The sequence below is a fragment of the Phodopus roborovskii genome, unplaced genomic scaffold (assembly GCF_943737965.1).
Source record: "Phodopus roborovskii unplaced genomic scaffold, PHOROB, whole genome shotgun sequence".
In the NCBI taxonomy this organism is placed as follows: Eukaryota; Metazoa; Chordata; class Mammalia; order Rodentia; family Cricetidae; genus Phodopus; species Phodopus roborovskii.
Window position 1 is genome coordinate 17,394,465 of NW_026126433.1, and position 22,601 is coordinate 17,417,065.

Here is a 22,601-nt window from a genome sequence, read left to right on the forward strand (position 1 = left end):
TGACCTAAACAATCAGGGTATCAAGTAGCTAAATCATCAATTCACTCAATTCATTTAGTTGGTTCAAGCACCATTAATTAATGGTTTTATAATTTGTAAAAACTGAATCATTAAACATATTTTGACTTTATGTTTTGCTGATGAGGGATAATACAATGCTGAGTCTATAATGATTATTTGAAGTTATTTTCAATATATATTATGTTAAAAATAAATTTAAAATTTAGATTTTTTTCTTGATAAAGTCTGCCAAAATATTTAAGAAATGAGAAGCAGAAGTAAGATTATTTTTCATTGAAACTCGAAGACAAAATTGAAATTCATGCTTTGAGTTTACTGAAATTATTTCTTTTCTCATAAATCCTTCTAGAAATAACAATCAGAATTTGCTTAATTATGACTTCCCATTCCCTTTAAAAGGCTTTTGTTCATTATTCAGGAAGTAAATCAAAACGAATTTTATTTAACAAAATGAAAATCCATAATGAAATGAGCAGGAGAGCAAATAGACTTTCTTTTGCAGATAAATGTTGTTTTTTTAATTAATTAATTTATTTGTTATTTTACATGTCGATCCCAGTTCCCTCTCCCTCTCTTCCTCCCTCTCTCCCTCTTACCATCTATATCCCCTCACATGCACCCTAAGCATCTTCCCCTCCCATCCACCCACCCCAATTCCACATTTAGGACAATGCCATCCAGGTAGGGTCATGTAGATCTGTAAAGTCATTTGAAGTAGGAGCTAGGACTTCTCTCTTGTCTCTAGGTTAAGGAAGTATCCCTCCATGGGGGATGTGTCCACAAGGCCCTTTTGTGCACCAGGAATATACCCTGGTTCCACTGTCTGAGGTCCCTTAGACTGCTCAGTCTTTCTAGCTGGGACCCATATTCAGGGGGGGGCCTGAGTCAGTCCCATGCTGGATTCCCAGCTATCAGTCTGGGGGCCCATTAGCTCCTCCTTGTTCAGGTCAGCTGTCTCTATGTGTTTCTGAAACCTGGTCTTGTCCTGACCCTCTGCATCTGCATTCTAGCTCAATTCACTGTTTAGATATGGGTGTTTGCTTCTGTTTCCAACAGGTACTAGATGAGGGGTCCATGATGGTGGATAAGTTAGTTGTTGATCTCACTATCCGGGAAGGGCATTTATGGTAGCCTTTCCACGGTTGCTCAAATTGTTAGTTGTCAGCAGTCTTGTAGGTCTCTAGAACTTTCTTTAGGTTCAGTTTCTCTTCAAACCAATAATGGCTCCCTCTTTTATGTTCTCTTTCCCACTCACTCGCACTATCTCTCTCTCTTCTGTCTTCAGTCCTACACTGACTCAATCTTCCCAGTTGCACATGCTTTCCTTTTCTCCCCTTCTCTTTCTCCTACTTCTCTCTCCATTCACTTCTCTCCCCCCCCCATGAAATTCACAGGAAAGTGGATGGCACTTAAAGAAACCATCCTGAATGAGGTAACCTATTCTCAAAAAGAGGAACATGGTATGTACTCACTCATATATGGATTTTAGACCTAGAGCAAAGGATCAGCAGCCTATAATTCACACCACCAGAGGAACTAGGATATAAGGTGTATTCTAAAAGATTCATATAAAGTCCCTCACAGAAGGGGGAGGGGACAAGTCCCCCAGAGCAGATAAATGTTTTTGTATCATGTCCAGTATATGCTGACATGCAATTGCCCAGTCAAGACTCTGTACAGGCATCTAACCATCACTAGTTTATTTTTTCTTTTTCTTTTGTTTGAAACAAGGTTGTTTTACATGTCATTTCCAGTTCCCTCATCCTCTCATCCTCCCCTTACACTTCCATTAAACTCCAACTCATTCCCTTTCTGCTCTCCAACTAAGGTGAGTCTTTTCATGGGGAGTCTTCAAAGTCTATAATATTATTGAGAGCAGGGCCCTAGGCCTCCCCCCCATGTGTTTAGGCTGAGAAAGTATCCCTCTATATGGGATGGGCTCCCAAAGTCCTTTTGTATACTAGGGATAAATACTGATCCATTATTAAAGGACCAATAGACTGCCTAGTCCTCCTAAATAACATCCACATTCAGGGTGACTGGGTCAGTTCTATGTTGGTTTCTCAGCTATCAGATTGGGGTGCATGAGCTTCCCTTGTTCTGGTCAGCTGATTCTGTAGGTTTCTCCAGCCTGGTCTTGACCCCTTTGCTCATCACCCCTCCCTCTCTGTAAATGGATTCCACTTGTTTGGATAGTGTTTAGCTATGGATGTCTGCTCTAGAATGACATATAAGGTAGTCATCAGTCTCATTATCATGGAAGGTCATTAAAGGTAGCCTCTCCACTATTGCTTAGATTGTTAGTTGGGTTCATCCTTGTAGATCTCTGGGCATTTCCCTATTGCCAAATTTCTTCTTAAATCTATAATGGTTCCCTCTATCATGACATCTCTTTTTTTTTGTTCTCCTCTATTTTTTCCCTTTCTCAATCATCCTGTTCCCTCATGCCCTCCTCTCCCATCTTCTTCCCTTCTCTTTCTCCTAACTCCCTCTCCCCTCCCTCCATACTCCCAATTTGCTCAGGAGATCTTGTTCCTTTCCCCTTCTCCAGGGGACCATGTATCTCTCTCTCTTAAGGTCCTCTTTGTTTCCTATCTTTTCTGGAGGTGTGAATTGTAGGCTGGTAATCCTTTCCTCATGTCTAAAATCCATACACTTAAGTAAGGGCACTTAAGAAAGTGCTCAACATTCTTAGCCATCGGTGAAATGTAAATAAATAAAAACAACTCTTAGAAACCATCTTACTCCTGTCAGAATGGATAAAATAAAAATACCAAAGATTGTTTATGCTGGAGAGGATTTAGAGAAAGGGGCACACTCCTCCACTGCTGGTGAGAGTGCAAACTTATTCAGCCAATTTGGAAATCAATGGTTCCTTAGGAAAATGGGGGTTGACCTCAAGATCCAGTAATTCCACCCTTAGGCATGTACCCAAAAGATGTACATTCATACAACAAGGACATCTGGTCACCTATGTTTATGGCAGCATTATTATAACAGCTAGAACCTGGAAGCAACCCAGATAGCCCTCATCTGAAGAATGTTTGGAGAAAATATGTTACATTTACACAATGGAGTGCTAATCAGTGGAAAAACACAATGGATTCCTGACATTTGCAGGGAAATGAATGGAACTATAAAAAAAAGAAAGAAAGAAAAAAAAAGAAAGAAAAAAAAAAGAAAAAAAAAAAAACATCCTGAGTGAGACAACCCAGTCACAAAAAGACAAACATGGTATGAGTACCCATAGCTAGCTTTTAATTCAATGGTTTCTGCTTCAGCATAAGGGCTTTTCCTAAGTATGCAAGGGTGAATACTTCCTCAAGGTGTTGGCATCCTACTACCCAGTTAATATGAATGTGTGATCTCACATGGCAAAGGGACTCAGTGTAATTATCTGATGTTATTTCAGAGTAATGGTAGGAGGCATTGAGAGAGTAGGAGGATGTGTGTTGAAAGAATATGAGAGTAGAGAAGTATGAGGAGTGGTCAAGAGTGAGGGAATTCAAATATCATCTAGACTTGAACAACTAACACTTTGATGTAACCCAACAGGTCTAATTTTGGACTATGCTTCCCAGGACTTGATACTAGTCTGTACAGTTTTAAGCCATGAAATGTGTGATCAGTTCTCAAAGCTGCAGTAGGCATCTATTGTTATTTTCTGAACTCCACTCCTTAAAGTTCTTAAAATTTTGTCATATAATGAAATAAATATAAATTTAGAGGTTAGGCCAGCAAATTCATAGACAAATGTGACTTTTTAAAGCTTGGCACAGTAACTTTGACCTCTTTGAGCCTCATTTTGCTAAAATCAAATGTTGCCGATCTTGCAAGATTCTGATATGAGAGTAATGAAAGACATTCTAAGCCCATATGTGTGGATGCTACTATCCACATATGATTGTATTATTTCTTCCTTGAAAATTGAACTTTCATAGAATTATTGTCAAGGTGATAGAGCAAAGGAGATCTTGGAAATAGTTTGCCACATTGCAATTACTTGATGTTTCTGTGTGGAGAAAGGAAATGTATCATACAAATTCTTAGTGTTAGAAATCTAAGTATGTTGGAGAAACCAGATTTTTTATGAGTTTGAAGCTGATAATTTTGGAAATTGACATGGCTTATATGTATGTGGAATAAAATGGAAGAATGTGAAAGTGAAGGCACATGTAAGTGGACATCTGTAAGTATAGAGTTTTATCTATCAATTAAAGTCAATAAAAGAGTCAGAGGAATCAACAGATTTTTGTGTCTTGGCTTATGGATTAACAGGACTAATCACACTCATACATCCCAGGTTTATACTTCTAAGTGGCATGGTTTGGGAAACTGAACTCAAATAATTTCCCACTTTAATAAGCAGCATAATTCTTCATTCTTGAAATTTAAACAGAAAGGCCAAAGTAAAAAAGCCAATTTATATATGTAGCATCTGTTTAATTCCTCTCTTGAGGTAACTTTCCCTTTCTTTACACTTTCTGGTAAGGAGCTTAATATTTAATTAAAAATATGCAAACAAGGTAATATACCTGGGAAATATTCTCAAAGCTAAAAAAATATATTATTAAAAGAAGTTTATGTACATCCTTGGCCAAAATGACTTTGTTAACTTTCTAGTAGTTCAGCATTTTGAAATGAAATTTTTTTATTTAATTATTTTTTTATTTTACATGTCAATCCCAGTTCCCTCTCCCTCCCTGTCCCCCTCCCTCCCTCTTACCGTGTCACCCCCCTCACATGCACTCTGACCATCCTCCTCTCCCACCCCCACCCCCAATCCATTTGTAGGGCTATGCTGTCCAGGTGGGGTCATGTAGATCTGTCAAATCATTTGAAGTAGGGACTAGGACTTCTCTCCTGTCTCTAGCTGAAGGGAGTATCACTCCACGGCGGATGTGTCTGCAATGGAAAAGAGTAACTCTCTGCAAAGTATTAAAGATATATTTAACAATGTATAATAATTCAAAGAAGCTGGTTAAATTTGCTTTATATTTAAAAGTTTCAGTCCCTAACAGTAAGGGAATAGACAGATTGAAATGTACACAAACAGAAACACACACACACACAAACACACACACACACCTAGGATTATATTTCAATATACTGAAAGCCCTGATCTGTTTTTACTTCTTTATAACAATTCCAATTCAATTATAGAATATTTTATTTTTTTTTAGTCAAGTATTTTCTAGGTAGTTAGTTTACCTTATACTATTTCTTAATTTTAACCCTACTGAAAAATGAATGGTCCAAAAAAAAAAAAAAAAAAAAAAAAAAAAAAAAAAAACAAAAAAAAAACAAAACAAAAACGTTCTCAGCCCTTTACCACTTTCCTACAATACATTAGATTATTTTCACATATTTTCCTCATGGCCAGTTATCTCCCTTTATACAATAATTTTGATTTCACATATTTAGCTTTTAAAATTATAAAATTAAATTTTCTAGAGTAGCAAAGGCAATAAAAAGTATTCAGTCTATTGTAAAGTACTGATTAAATACCTGGCATACTGCTTAGGGATACTCAATCATGTAACTTTTTTGACAGGCTAAATGGGTTTCTCTTAATTTGTAGATTATTGCTGAAGGAACTCCCTTTTCAGCATTATGAAGAAGGCAGGAAGTCATCAAATAAGTGCACTGCCGGGAATCAGACAGCAGTGAGTCTCCCACTGAATCTATCATCCTCTGACTATTGGGCCTTTTAATCTTCTGATTAGTGGTGCTTAAGCCTGACTTATAGACTGGCTACAGGAAATTCAGAAATGTCATACATGCATTAATTTTCAATCAATTGGTTTTTAGGAAATATGTTTCTGCGGAAAGGATAGCGTACCACTTGCTACCCTAGATGCTATTACAATGATATGGTTTCCTGAACGATCACTGAGCAAGGAATTCATTGGTTTCCTTATTTACTGTGCCCAAAATTCTCAGGGCCATGCTTTGTAACTTATTTCTGTAAAAATATAGATTGTTTTTTGTTTGTTCATCTCATATGCATTGATTTTTCTGTTATTTCCTAACAATGTATTTAATTTGTAACTATTCATTTATAATTTGTGGTGCAAGGGTCAAACTCTAGGCTGTATAGAAGCTAGGCAAGCATTTTACCATAGAGCAGAAACATACTTAATGTATTAAAAAAGTGTTTATTTTCAGAGGACTCTAGATTCACAGGAGGTTAGAAGGAAGCATAGAGCAAAAAGGTCTTCCATGTATCTATTTAACCACCATAGCAACCATGGCAGAGAATTATTACAATGTCTCAAAAATATCCCCAAATCTGTTCTTTTATAGATATCCATCTATGTCACTTCAAGTTATTAACTTTTCTTCATCTTTAATGTTGTCATTTCAAGAATTTTTGGTAAACGGTGTCATATAGTATACAAAAATGTAGGGCTGGTATGATTCTGAAGATAATTCATGCTGCTTTCTGAGATTTTCCTACTTTTCACATAGCTTAGTAATATAAGTATTGTTATATTACTAGCTTACTGTCCACTTTATGAAGAACACTGGTTGTTTAGAGTATTAATCTGATAAAAAATAAAGCCACCGCTGTAACTTAATTTTGTGTATGGAGATAAATGTGATATATGTGCATATAAAACAATGACTCCAAAATTTATTGAATTTATTTATGTACATGTATGTTAAAGAAACTGTGTAAGTACTTCCAGAGAGTCCATCACTTTCTATGGACTCTGCAGTGTGTGTGTGGGTTCTATGCTTTTGTCACTCCCTGGCTTTCATATTTAGACAACTCTGCCCTCTTGGTAATTCTATCCAGTATTGTAAATGACTGACCCCAGACATTTCATTCTTTACACTTTTATTGTTGATATCATGGAATGTTTTTATGTTTTTCCTTATTATGCATCTTTTTCACTTATTGATCTGTACATATGACATATCCTTTTAGTAAACTACTCGGTGTTCTCACCTGGGAATTTGCCTTTCTTATTTCCAACAATTGCTGTCAACCTCTACCTTTTAATATTCCTGGACCTTTCCTTTTCCAATTGACTATGAGCATCCAGTGAGTTCTTGATCTACAGTCTTGTCTTGCTTGCCTCATTGTACAGTTTTGTTCGTAAAATATTTTTCTTTAAAAAGAGTCACATTTAAAATTTAAGACCTTACTATAGATAACTTAATTGAAGATTTATTGATATTTATTCCTTTATATTATTTCAAAGTGTTTGGGGGGAAGAATGCCAACTCTATTATCAATACTATACTTAGCAGAAAGTAGAGATTCTTGCTTTCAAAATTTTAAAAAATGAAAGAAGTACTTATAATATTTTCTAAGTATGCTTTTAATTATTCCAAGGTATTTTTAACTAAATGCTTCTACCTTTTAAATTTTGTTTGCTTTGTTTTTATTGTTTTGATACAGGGCATAAGTAGATAGACCAGATTTCTTCAAAGTTATTATTTGGCTGAGGCTAGCTCCTTCAGTAAAGGGAATGCTTAGGTGTAGTATTGTACTACTTTCCCCAACTTGCACATACATTTTAAACAATTAATTATATTGTGGCACTTTTCCCTTTTTAAGTATGTTAACATCTTTGAAGTTTGCTTCTTTATTAGTTTTGTTTAAAGATTCAGATAAACTTATGCTACAATATACATGTAATATATAAATGTTATATTATACTTATATTTTAAATGGAAACAATTTTTTTCAGACCATGTAGTTTGTTTTAATCTATATATACTTATACAATAACTAACTTCCTTGGGCTGGAGTTTTCATTTTAGTATTTTCTGTGGGGTGAATTTGTGGATAGCCATGAGGGAAAAGCAAATCAGAACATCTCTGAGAGTTCATTTTACACATTCTAGAATAGCTAAGATCAGAAATATGCTGGAGAAGATGTAGAGCAACACTCCTCCATTGCTGACAAGAGTGAAAAGTTTTACAGACACTTTGGAAAGCAATATGGCAGTTTTCCGAAAACTGGGACTAGATCTACCTCAAGATCCAGCTATACTGCTCTTAGGCATTTATCCAAAGGATGATTATTCATACTTCAAGAACATTTGCACAACTATTTTCATAACAGCTTTATTTGTAATATCCAGAGCCTTGAAACAAAGTAGATGAACCTTAACCAAAAATTAGATAAAGAAAATGTCGTACATTTACACAGTGGAGTGTTACTTAGCTGTTAAAAACAACAACATTTTGAAATGTGAAAGCAAATACAACTAGGACAAAACAACAACAACAACAACAAAAAACCCACCTTCTTAGTGCAGTGACCCAGAACCAGAGAGACAAACATAGTATGTATTCATTTATAAGTGAATATTAGTTATAGAGTAAAGGATAACCATGATATAATCCATATACCCAGAAAGACTAGGTATAAAGGAGGGCCCAAGGAGGACACTTGGATCTCCTGGGAAGAGGAAATAGAGGAAATCTTGTGAGTGGACAGGGGAAGATAGGGATAGGAGCATGAGTGGTTGGGGGTGGGTGGAGGGATGGAGTGGAGGGATTGGAATACCAATCCAGTTGCATAAGCTTCATCCTATAGTCTGTTATGCCTATGGGATGTACTAGAAAGGTAGGTAAGGGTGGTGTAGAGATTTTAGGAGTGGACAACCAATGACTGTTCCAGTCTGAGACCCATGCCATGAGCATGATTACACCCTGCCTGGAACACCAGGGTCCATAGGCTGGATAACCCAGGGAACAAAAACTTCATTATTTATATAAATAAGCACTACAGGACCAGAAATATTTAAAAGGTAGCCTCAGCAAGTGATAGAGGTATCTGATGATTCTCAGAGTCATGGCCTTGGGAAATAAAAAGGAATGATGTTTCTTTTATGCTCAGAATGAAGCTAGCATATATTCAAGGGCATCAATGGGAGAGGTATTTGAATTTTATGTTCACACTAGTATGGTGAGTTGTATATACTTTAGAAATCTGGTGCTTACTTTCCCTGAATTTAGTAAGAAGTTTTTACTTATTTCTAGTCGAATGTAACAATAGTAAGGTTTTCAAAGTCTAATGAAAACAAGTAACATTAAACTTGTGATTAATTGGATCAGGTTATGCACATGTCATTGTGAAGGAAGTCAACTTCCCCTTTGTCATTGAAAAAGAAAGAAAATGAATGGCCTGTGAAGCTGTAAGAGTCTCTGACTCCTTTATTGGCTTTTGGGACCGTACCTTTCATACTGGGTTGCCTAGTCCAGCCTTAATACATAGGGAGATGCTTAGTCTTACTGCAACTTGATATGTCATGCTTTATTTATACTCATTGGATACTTACCCTTTTTTGGATGGGCACTTAAGAGGAGGGAATTGGAGGGTGGGGACTGGGAGGGGAGGATGGGGGATGACTGAGGCTGGGATGTAAAATAACACTTTGATATGTGTTGATAAACTGATTACAAATGATTACAAATACATTACTTATTTGAATTTTAATACGGAGTACTTCTCTAAAATTTTCTAGCAATCAGATTTTATTACAACATAATTTTAGTTGACAAAAATCACATAGTGTATACATTTTCTGTACATTGAGATTTTTATCTGGATTTGAAATATACTTAATTCAGAAGAATACAGTTAACTGTGAGAATACAGTTAACTGTGAAGAAAAATTTTCACGTAATGACCAAGCATATAAATTATAATAAATAATAAAATCAACTTATTCCATGTAAATGGTAATTGTCTATAGTTAACTTTTGCCTTCAATTTTTATATCTCTGATTCTTATAATTCCAGTCTTAAAAACAGTGTGGGCATATCTTAAAAATCAAATAGATAGGACTTTCAGTAAGACTGTAATACTAAGTATGCCTTTCTTTTTAAAATTGAGAATATTATGTAAATTTTTCATATGAGGAATAATTACAATGCCAATATCTTGAAATTTAGTCCTTGAATTAAAGACAACTGTATTGGTAAAATGGGAATATGAATTAAAAATAGTAAGCATCTTTAATTAATTGCTACAGACAATGAAAGCAGAGCCCTAGGATTTGTGCCATTATAACTTTTCTCTAATCATTTTATGCTTATGCTTGGGTGTAGCAGACATTCTATATTTACCAAATGCTCAGTTAATTATTTAATAAGCCTTTGCCTTCCAGATGGCAAATGCTTTTAAGAATGCTTTCTCTTTCTTTTGTGAAATGTAGTCATTTTTCATTTCATACATTATGTTTAAATGGCAGATTTTTTTTTCAGACAGCATTTTTTCCTTATACATCATGCTTTTTTGAGTGGATATGATCTGCAGCATTGTAGAACCCACTTGTTGCAAGGAGTGTTATGCTATTGGTGCTGCTTTTTCCAGTAATCTGGTGTCATATTCCTAAACTCCATTCATTTCATATTGGAGTTTCATCATGAGTCCTTGAGTTTCCTCTTTGCTAGTTGATAACTCCTGTCTCTAGCTCCTCATCAATGCTTCCACCTACAAGGCCATCTCTTCGAAGCTTCTTAAGCAAGTTGACAATTAGTACTAGATACCAAAATGTAACAGTGTTTGAGGTACACTGAAAAGGGTCATGTGAAATGAAATTCTCTTCTTATTTTGGAAGAAATCATTGATTATTTGCTTTAAAAATGTCGGCAAAATTATTTATAATTGTCAGAAGACACAATTTCTTTTCTTCCAATCTCCAAATATAATATAAAGCAGGATCAATGGAGGTTAGAATTGAGGCAGGCTGAACTTTTTTTTTTATGAGACTATACTATAATTACATAATTTCTTCCATCTCTTTCATCTCTCTACCCCCATACTCTCTTCCTTTCTCTTTCTTCTAAACGCATAGCCTCTTTTTTCCTTTAATTACTGTTAAGTGCAAATATGGTTAAAAACATATGTTTCTACATATAACCTGCTCAATCCCTGTAATGTTAGTCATATGCATGTTTTCAGTGCTGACCATTTAGTAGATAACCAATTGGTATGCTCTTCCTGGGGAAAGAAGAGGGGCCCGAAAGATTGTAAGAACCAGAAGGCCAAGGAGTTTAGCAAGAGATCTTCTCTACTATTGATGGCAAAAGCTACCGCCACAAAAATATCATCAATATGACTGCCACTGCCTAAACATGATTTGAACAAGCACGACACCAGCAGACATGCCACAAGGCCCACAAGGCCTCAACCTTATTAAAAAAAAAAAACCTACATGCAACTAAGAAATTCTGTGAATAGACCAGGACTTCAGGACTTTTGACAGGCTCTTTTGACTTCACTATCAAGTTTGAAATATATAGATACATGAAGTAATTTATTGACATTTTTTACTTGTTCTGAGCAAGTGGCTTGTACAATTCATGTCATCTTGACTTATGTGATGAGGGTGTACATGTAGATATTACTTCTGAAGCTTAGGGGCCCAGTTGCATGCAACCTGACACTTGGCTAGCAAAAGCAATGGGATCACAGCAAGACAGCTCAAACTGCATAGAGTAATCCTTTTTCAACAAACACAAAAACAAGACTCAGGAGGAATAATAAGCATATTGTAAATAGAAAGTACATTACACCTCAAAATAATGGTTTTTGATTTGTAAAATTAGTTGTCATTATCACTTACATGCCATGAAATAACTTGGAAGTAAGTGTCATTTACCTGTCTGTGCTTCTTTTAGGAAGGAAAATGTTTCACTCACTTAGGTTATAAAAATAGCTGCTCTGCAGTTAAAATTAGAACATAAACATAACAACCATTTGGGGAATCTACTTTGAAATCATCCTTTCTCTGTTGTATTCAGTAAAACAGAATAGCCCATCATTGTTTTCCTCAAAACTGCTAAAATGTTTTAAAATAATTTTACTTCTCCAAGTGATATAACATTAAAAGACATCTCATTACTTTAATACCATACCTAGCATTTTCAAATTCTAGTAACACAAAGAGTATCCAGAGTTGTGAATCAATAAAGTCAATAACCATTCCATCATCTTGGTATTCAACTGCAGTGATTGCAGCATCCATAGTTAGAGGTATTGATTATTACTAATGAAAAAGTCATATTTTATCCCTATAATATATCAAATATTATATTAACATTTTATATAGAACATTTCTCTTTTTATATAATAAGTTTAAGAGAGTCTAATTCTTTTAGAATCTGTTTGCCTAATTTAGTCATAGAAAAACAGATTTTAAAATTTGTATGGCAAGATATTTATTCTATAAAACATTCATTTTAATGACAGTGTAAATTAAAGACAGAGAGAAGGTAATCTCAAAGAAGGCAGGAAGATTTTTTGAACTGAAGGTCAGCCTGGTCTACCTACGGAGATCTAGTTCAGCCAGATCTACAAAGGGAAATAGTGCCCCCAAACAAAACAAAAATGCAAAAACACTATGTTTATCCTTATCATCATTATACAGTTTTCAACAGCTGAAGAAGTTTTGCCTTTCCTATCCACTTTTAGACCTTCTGGTTTCATACTGTTTCCATCCAACTTCTGAATGATTGCCTGTGCAATGAAGGTATTAGTTATGAGTAGATTTCCAAATGAAATGTAGTCATTGTTTCCATTTCCTTGTGAGAAATTCACATTGAGGTGAAATACTATTCTTTAGGGAATATGAGTCTTGTTCTAGAATCTCAGTTCAATTCTGTAACTAGTGAAACAGAATATCTGTTAAATGTAGCAGGCAATACTTACCTTATTTATGAAATAAATCTCCTTCAGACAATCCTCAGAAAGGGAGACATTGTGCTCAAGTGTAGAGCAAAAGTTAAACCCAAATAAAAAGATACGTAATAAGAAAATTCTGTTAGTATCTTGTGAAACTTGTCATGATTCACTACTTGACCATCTTTATTTTATCCAAAATGGAACTGTAAATAATGCCCATGACAAGACTCACAGATCATCTAATTTTAAACAAACTTATGTTGATTTTTGTTGGTGTGTGTGCAAACAGACACATACATATGCAATGCAGAAGCCAAGGAGGAAATGGGCTCTCTTTTTTCTATGGATCTATTCCTTATTCTATCTAGGAAGGGTCAAGAATTAACTCTTTTGTTTTTTTCATTTGTTTGCAATTATTTACTTATTTTAATTAGAAACAATGTTATCTTACATATCAATTCCAGTTTCCTCTCCTCCCATTCTTCCATGCCCCCCATTGACTCCCATGTCTTACATACATTCACTCTCAAATTGATGCCCTCTTTTGGGTTATTACAAACTGTTATTTTGTTTACAGGATTCTGTTTTTGGAATCAATTCTTTAGTCTAGTGCCATAATCTTCTTAATGAGTATCACAGTAAATACTGTCATGGTTATGTACTTTTATGATTCACACCTTCATCTGTTTCCCCTTGAATGTATGTTTTCATTTTAGGTAGTCTCAGTACTTATTTATGTAACTTTACTATACTTTCTGTAATCTTGACTGCTGATTATTCAGATTTCATGTGCTTTTCAAGTATTCCCCTTGATTATTTCAAACTTGTCATCTATTTAAGTATTTCCTCCCCTTTAAATTTGCATATATATTCATTGTACACAGATCTGACTTACAAAATGGCTATTTTGTTTGTGTTATGGCTCCTTTGCCTATGGCATCTTTTTATATAGTTTTTTTTTTTTCAGTCATTGTTTTCTCACATCTACTCAACATCCTGAATGACGATCTATGGGTCACTTTCTTTTTTTTCTCCCTTTCAACATATTCTATTCATTTTCATACTTCATGACTTATTTCACCTTATCTTTTACTTCACCAGAATAAAATCTCTGCCTGACGCTTCTACAATAGATCTATAACTGCTCATCTAGCACCCTCTCTTCCCTTGCTGATGACCACACCCAATAATGGAACAGGTTTCCATTTTCTGAAAAACAAATTGGAGCTTATGTCATCCCCTGACCAGATGCCATGCAAAGTAAAACAATTTCCTTCATCGCCAACCTTTATGCAAAGGCAGGGAATGCCAGCTGCATCCATGAGGTAAAGTAGGGAGATTCTTTTTCTGCAACACAAATTTCTCACTTTGCAACACTATTATATCTATTTTTCATCCCTTTTCTTCATATTAACAAATTGAATTCTTTCTGAAGAGAACACAACACTTAGGTTTTTAAACAAAAGTGTGTTTGAGTAATTTAAGTTGTACATGGAATTTTAAAGCTGGTAGTGAATGTACATTTGTCCTTCATCCATTTTTATGCGTTAACATTCTTTTTATCATGGTATATTTACCAAAGCTAAAAAGGACTCAAGTCATATTATTGTTATCGCTACTATAAATTTATTCATATATCACTTGCTTTGTTTATGATTTATTTTCTTCTTCTCAATATTCAATTTAGAATGTTTAAATTCATTATTCCTTTAAGTAGGAAAAACTTGATTGTAGCAATTGAGAATGTAGTTTAATAAACCATTTTAGAAGGTTGAGCAAAGAGAACAAGGGTGAAGTTGGGAGTTAAAATGTGAGGGTATTTGCTGAGTATGGGATTCTGGCATTGATGATTTTGTTCTTATAATAATCCTAGAAAGCCAGGAATACCTTAAGCCTTTGACTTATAAGATTTCAAATATGAGGAGATTTTGAATGCAAGCTTTCAATTATATTTAAGAATAATAAATTTATAATTCCAACCTCTGAAAATATTTGGAAACAACGAAACATACACCATTGACTAGAGCTGGAACTCTAGGGAACATTTACAAATTCCTTCCCAAGGAATTCTTTGTGTGGCTTCTGAATGACCTTTTAGTATGGAGATGGGCTTTGGTACTTAGAGGTTTGTAGTAATTAGGTTTGATTAAGGCCTTGCAATAGGGTTTTGTTTTTCATTATACAAAATTTATTTGCTGAAATATGTGTGAATGTGTATTTATGATGTTGGCTTTATTTTTAAAGTCACATCTTTATCTTTGATACAGTGTGAGATAAAAACAATTGCTTAAGTATTAGAAATGAAAAACTTACATTTCAAATGTTCATTATCAGGGCTCTTGCTATTATACAAAATCATGCTTATATACAACTCATTAGAAAGCAGTTTGATTTATTCTGCTATACATCCAACTAATAAGTCTTTTACTTATCATCATGTTCTTATGATATATGAGTATGCAAATAATTTATGTAAAAGCAATTTATAATGCATAAAATAAACTCAATAAACACTTATTTCTTCTTATAAAGTATTAATAACTCCCTCAGTTATTTGTGTTTTCTTCTTTTTCTTTTTGGTGTGTATGTGTTTAGTACCTGAAGTTATAATTGGAAAACAGCAAGGATCAGGAGGATTTTACACAAGTTGCATTTCACCAATGTGCCTTGGGATTAGAAATTATCCAAGTCATAAACCCCTCTATTTTCAGTGGAAATTCATCCATAATGTCAAGTCATTATAAGTTTATTAGGTCCTTATCATAATGCCAGTTACAAATTAGGTCATTTTATAATCTCAAGATTGGAAAAGTAATTGAATCGGTGGTTTTATTAGTTGATGGACAGTTTCAAAGAGTTTATTTCTCTTGGAAAATAAGGTACATTGTTCTTTTATCTTTCAAAAAAGTATAAAAGAAAAGTGGGCTGAACAGAGTTCTAAATGTAAGAGAATAAGGTAATTTTAGTATGACTATAGACATGATTTTATTAATAAGTATTAAAATATGTATTTTAAAGATGTGAAGTTTTTGCATAAGAATTTAAATATTAGAATCTTTCTTCATTAGTATGTGAATTCAATTTCACAACATATATTTAATTAGATGAATTAGAGGTATTCATATTAATGTTACAGTCTAGTCTTTGAAAATATGCTAATGAAGGCTTTATAAATGACATGGAGATTAAAATCTTGTAAATTCTTAAGTATTACAATTCATCTTTATCTTTCTTTTCTCTCCAGACTCAAGAAAATAAAAATGATTAAAGTCAGTTAAATTGAAAAAAGAAATCTTGCATCTCATTATCAGGGAAGGGCATGTAAGGTAGCTTTTCTGCTGTTTCACAGATTGTTTGTTGGGGTCATCCTTGTAGGTCTCTGGCTCTGGACATTTCTCTAGAGTCAGTTTTCTCTTTAAAGCTATAATGGCTCCCTCTATTATAGCATTTCTCTCTCTCTCTCTCTCTCTCTCTCTCTCTCTCTCTCTCTCTCTCTCTTTATGTCATCTATTTGTCCTCTGAGTCAATCTACCTGGTCCCACATATTCTCCTCTCCTTCCCTCCTATTTCTAACTCCCTCTCCACTCACTGCTCCCCCACTCCCAATATGCTTATGAGCTCTTGTTCCTTTCCCCTTCTGTGAGGGAACTTGTATGAATTTCTTAGGTTCACCCTTGTATCCTAGTTTCTCTGGCAGTGTGTATTATAGGTGGTGCTTTGTGCTATGTCTAAAGCTCTCAGCTAGTAGCTGATGGAACCAGAAGCAGATATTCACAGCAGAACTCCTGGAATCCAGTTGCAGAGTGGAAGGAGTAATAAGAAAAGGGGTCATGAGTAGGCTACAGAAACCCAAAGAGAGAGCTGATCTGAACAAAGGGGAGCTTATGGACCCCCAGACTTATAGCTTGGAAACCAGCATTATATCAACTCAGGCCTCCTGAATGTTGGTCTCAGTTAGAAGGCCTGGGCACACTAAGGGACCTTTGACAGTGGCACCAGGATGTATCCCTGGTGCATGAAAGGACTTTGGGAGCACATTCCCTATGGAGGGATACTCCCTTAGCCTAGAGGCAGAGGGGAGGGCCTAAACCCTACTCCAAATGACTTGACAGATTTTAGTTATCCCTCCTTGAGGGCATTACCCATCACCCTCCCTGAGGAGTATTGGCGATGGGATGGGAGGAGGTTTGTGGGGGGCATGGGAGGGAGAGGGAACTGGTATCGACATGTAAAATAAGAAATAATAATAATAAAAAATGAAATAAACAAAAAGAAATCTTGAGTATTTTCATTCAGTTAGCCTATTCTAAATTTGTCTCCTTGCTTCTCATGTCATTTATTATTTTCATTTTATTCTGGACATGCTAGTAGAAATACAGAAAATTAAACGAATAATACATTACATAACATTTTCTAAGTGTCTTGAACCCATCTTCAGTATTTTTGTTAGAACACAAGTGATTTCTAATTCAAAAATCATGGAGACATACAACTCATTGTCTTACACAGTCAGTTCCACATAATTTTTTATTGTCTGAGCTTCTTCAAGATGGGGTGCTCTGAATCTCAGCTCATATCATAATGCAGAGCATTTTTGTACATATATTAGTCATAGACTAATTGAAATAGGTATCATCATGAAATAAATTCATTGTATTTCCTTACTATGTTTGAATCACTTTGTGCATTTGACATTGTTTAACCCATGTTCCCGTGTTTGTCTTACAATATAGAGTATGCCTTCCTTACCTTTTATTTATCAAAACAATTTTACCTCCCAGTAACTAATGTGAACACACTCCTTCAGATTTTCCTTTATTACTACTTCTGTAGAAGGCATGGACAGTTTAGCAATGTTACTGTAACTTCACAACAATGATTAGAAGCTGGAAGTTTGTTGACAGATTCCATCATGTCAACTTCTATATTGTATAGCTAAGATTTGTGTAGCCTTAAACACAGGGAATCTCTCTCTCTTTCTCTGTCTCTGTCTCTACCTACCTATCTCTCTCTCTCTCTCTAAATATATATATATATATACATATATATATATATATATTTAAATGGTATGATCTGAAACAACTATAATAGCTTTAACTTTGACCTTTGTCTACAGTTTAAGAAGAATAATTCCATTAGTCTCATAATGTGGAATGAAAGAATTAAAAATCCTGATAAAAACTGAAGTGGAAAGAGAAACAAGAATTAGGAAATATCAATTCTTCATGATGCATTGTAGCATAATTTTATTTTTAATAGTTGAGTTTACCCAGCTAAGTATCCTGTAACATCTAACAATTCAGAGAAAGATGTGGCTAGTCAGGAGTGAAAATTTTGGCAGAAGCAGGGTCAAGTGTTTACTTAAAAATAGCTGCTGTTAGATTCTTTCTTTGTTGCTAAGTCACAGTTTTTCATTTTTATGCACAGATAATTAAAAAATAAGAAAGAATACCTCATTATGTAGGTGTTAATCTAACTGTAACTGTGTACATATGTTTGACAAGAATTCCATGGGTAGTCGTGGTCTAACACTAATTTTGTATGTTTATTTTCTTTTTTTGAAAAATAACTAATGTAAGAAAAAATAGAAACACACATTTTATATTATATTTTTGCATATAAATTAATTTCTCTAGAAAAATGTTTGGAAGCTATGTGGATAAAATTGAAATGAATTGTCATATTTAAACGCTAATTTCACTCCAGAAGCTGTTTGACTCTGCCTCTCTTTTGTTTCTTTATTACAGATGCATTCCATGGCTGTGCTTAGTTTACTTGTATGTGTAATGGTCAGAAGATAGTTGGTGCTGTGGATGATGATGATGATAGAATTATTAAAAACCCATAATTGTTCTTGAGTGAGGTACTTTTTCACAGCAATATAAAATAAAAAATATCTTACATCTTAATAGGCAATCTTTTTCTTTTGTGTGAACAGTGATGCACCCATTTCTGTTAAGGCAATGGAAAGACCTTTGAAAGCCATTACGTACAGAAAAATACCTTAATTAGGAACTAAATTATACTTGACTTAGGAGTGCTTCTTTAGCTCACACCTTTACTGTTGTGTTTCTACTAGAAGAAAAGACTTAGAAGAGAACACTATCATTGCCTAGCTAAAACAAAGAATGGCTTCAACACAAAAGTTTTGACAGATTCTGTTGCTCAGGCAGGGGAGCATAGCCTAACCTCAAGAGACAGGGAATTAATTATAAGTAGGCTGATGGGGTAAGAGCTTGTGGTGTCCCTTAGCAAACCAAGGTTTAAGGTTTACCCTTTTCTCAATTGCTCAGAAGCAATTAGCATAAGTAATTAATACCATTACTTTGTAAAATCTGTGGCTGCTTTATTTATTTTAACATCTTATAGACAATGGTAATATGCCTTCAGCATTATAGGTGGCATAATTAAAGTTTCTAGGTTTATTGACAAGGTTTCTTTTTAAGATAATACAAAGTTTAGTATTTTCTATTGATTTCTTAAAAACAGACCTTAAATGGTACACATATTAAAATTTATTATTTTAGAATGTAAGAAAAGTTAAAATGAGATCAAAAGAGCTGTCAGAAATTTGACACATGGTTCAAACTTATCATATGTGTACAAACTTATCACATGTAACTGTGCACACACAAATACAATTGTAATTCATGGAGGTAGAGACACAGATAAAGGAACCATTTCATCTTGATCCCAGTGACTTTTTAACATCAACTATCAGAATTTTATTAACCTAAGAATTAAATGTGTATGGACTGTGTTTTTAAAACTAGAGAATTCGTGGCCTAAGTCAATTAATTTGCAATATATATATATATATATTGTATATGTATATATATATATATATATATATATATATATAAAACGTTTCTTTTCAAATTTGAATTAAACTATTTGGCATAGTGTCAGTGCTCTAACAATCTGGGACAATATATATTATTTGTTACCAAATGATTAGCTAGCTAGCAAAAGTTTTCCATTTTATGATTCTCATCTTGCTGAGTTTGATAAATATGATCTAATATCTGGAACTTTTACCTTTAAATGCCATCAGTTTACTCTTTGAGTTAAGCTAAATTTTATAACAAAGTTTAAATAATTTTATACTCACACAAATGTGCTGCAGGGGAATCCACTTCTTGTTCACTTGAGGTGGTCCTTGGTCTTGGGGCAAGACCAAAGAAGAAGATCCTTCTTTAATGGGTTTCTCTTCCAACCAGTAACTTTTCTATATTAACATGCTTCCTACCATATATACATATTTATTTTTTAAGCAATCTTCAAATAACCTCACTACTCTTTAGTTTAATTTCTGAACACCACTGAATCCTTTCCATGGTCAGGATGTTTAAATTTTAGTTTAAAGGATTTTGGTAGCATTTCTATCAAGTTGTAATAAATCAAATCCACTCATTACTGAGACACTTTTGGTCTCTTTTCTAATGCTTGAATATGTGTCCTGGAATTTTCACACTGTGAAGTCACTTACCCTGTGATATGTAAATTATTTTTTCAGTCAAAAAAATGTAAATCTTTATTTTGCAATTGTACTCTGATGACAGAGATCAATTTGAAAAAAAAAATAATGACAAACATTTTCCTTCTGAAGGCTGTATTTGCATGACTTCATATGGTCTAAATGTTTGCATGGGAAATTCATCTTTCATTTTACATCTGCATACATTATTTAGTTTCACTCACTCAAAGTGCATCTAGAGGACACTTAAAGTACTTAAAAGTTTTCAGTGTATAAAGAACATCTTTAACAAGAGGAGACAATGGAGAAAATTGTCAAATTATTTAAAAAGATTTAGAGTAATAGGAGATACTTGAAATATAAAATAGAAGTACATGATCACAGTAGTTATGAAGGTCATTTCAATTTTTTAATATTAATATAACAGCGAGATCTTTAGTGACTGTTCTACTTAAGAACTGAAGATAAACCAAATCAAATCAACATGTGTTCTCTATGGCATGGATAAAAGTAAGAAACAAACTGATAATGTGGTAAGATGGCTCAGTGGGTAAGGACACTTGATTTTATGCCTGATAATCTCAACCAGGTATGGAAGATCAGACTCTAACAAGTTGTGCTTTTGCCTCCATATGCATGAATAAATAAATCTAATAAAAATTAACAATCAAAAAGATTTAGAATAAGACTTATTTTAAGTTCTAACAGTTATGTGTGATTATTAAGAGTAAATAACCAATAAAATGTTTTGGCAAAGGGTTGGATATGCAAGCATGGGAACTGGAGTTTGGATCCCTACCAACCACATAAAAAGTTCAGATGTCCCAGAGGTGCCCTCCTGTACTCCAGTACCAAGGGGGAGAAGACAGAGAAACCCCCAGGTCTTTCTGATGAGACAGTAGCCAAAATGGTTGAGTTCAAGGTTCAGTGAGAGATGTTATCTCAAAATCTGTGGTGGAGAGAGGTTGAAGAAGACATCAAATACTGATCTCCAACCTATACATGCCTGTATACCTGTGCTTTCTTCTTATACACACACACACACACACACACACACACACACACACACACAATGAATATGTATACACACATATGTAAACATGCATATTGGTGAGTAGTTACTTTTCAGGACTTGCTGTTGCTGGCCTGTAATCCCAGCTAGTGGAGAGGCTGAAACAGTAAGATCACAAGTTCAACATCAGCCTGGGCTTTTGTGAGTTCCCATTAAAAATATTTCAGAAAAGGCAGGCAATGTAGGTTATATACCCTACTCTGGTATAGTTCCCTGTTATGTGGGAAATTTTTAATTAAGTAAGATTAAAGAGTGTGAATTAGTTTTGCGTCTCAAAGAGCCACCACCTTTGAATATTGATACTCTTCTCTAAGTAGTCAGTTTTAGTCTCAATTTCCAAACCATTTTCAATTTGGAATTTAGTTCCCAGGTATATCTGTAGTACAACAATTTTGTAGATGATGGATGAATTCTGTTAAAAAGCAAAACAACATTCATATTGTTTTCTTGAAGCTTTTAATGCACAGTAATTGCTTAGAGAAAATAGAGTGTTAAATATGGATGCCCTTCAATGTAAACCAAAGTTCAACCAGTCAGCATGTACATCCTTGACCTAATTATTCTATCCTTAGAGACCTTCTTGTTCTATCTTTAATATATAGGCAGCAGACTGGTACTCTAATTTGCGAGGTGAGAAGTAAATAAAGTAGTCCATTTAGGTATTTGACAAGCAGATTACCTCATGGTAAATACAAGCAAATGCTAGCTATCCCTCCTGGAAGAAGCATATTTTAAAATACAAAATCAAGATGAATATAAGGACTGACTTGACTTAGGCACTCTGCATATATGTTACAGTTATGTAGCTTGGTCCTCTTGGTAACAACTAACAGTGAGAACAGGGTCTTTGGCCTACTCTTTTCCTGGCTTTTGTGACTCTATTCCTCATACTGTGTTGCTTTGATCAGTCTTAATACATGGGAAGGTGCTTAGTCTGACTGCAACTTGATATGCTATGATCTTTAGAAACTCACAGGGTACCTCCCCTTTCCTACATAGAAATGGAGGTGGAAGTGCATTGCGGGCTGGGAATAGAAGGGTGAGGGACAGATAGGGAGAGGAGAGGAGGGAGGGAAAACTAACTGGATGTAAAATGAGTAAATAAATAAAAATAAAAAGAAAGAAATCCAAGAAAACTAAAGGAAAAAAAAGATGAATACAAGAGTCAAATAGAATCTAGAGTTTGATTCTACTTACTAGTTAAAAATGAACTACAGAGGGATATAAATACAGTTTAAAACAAACATAAGTGACATAGTTGAAAAAAGGAGACAGTTACAGTATCTTATAAAGTGGAATTATTTCACTATATTGGAGAAAAATAAAAGAAAATTGACACAAATCTATTAATTGCCATGTGAACAGAGATTGTGAATT

The 22,601-nt window shown here is 34.3% G+C and overlaps 1 protein-coding gene across 1 annotated transcript in view; it reads right to left on the reverse strand.

The window, feature by feature from the left end:
- Positions 1-12,019, reverse strand: part of Rgs21 (regulator of G protein signaling 21) — a 38,096-nt gene extending 26,077 nt beyond the window's left edge. Inside the window, exon 1 of the mRNA XM_051185723.1 lies at positions 11,905-12,019. Within this exon, the coding sequence (XP_051041680.1) occupies positions 11,905-12,019 (115 nt within the window). The remainder of the gene's footprint in view (positions 1-11,904) is intronic.
- Between the last annotated feature and the right edge of the window lie 10,582 nt (positions 12,020-22,601).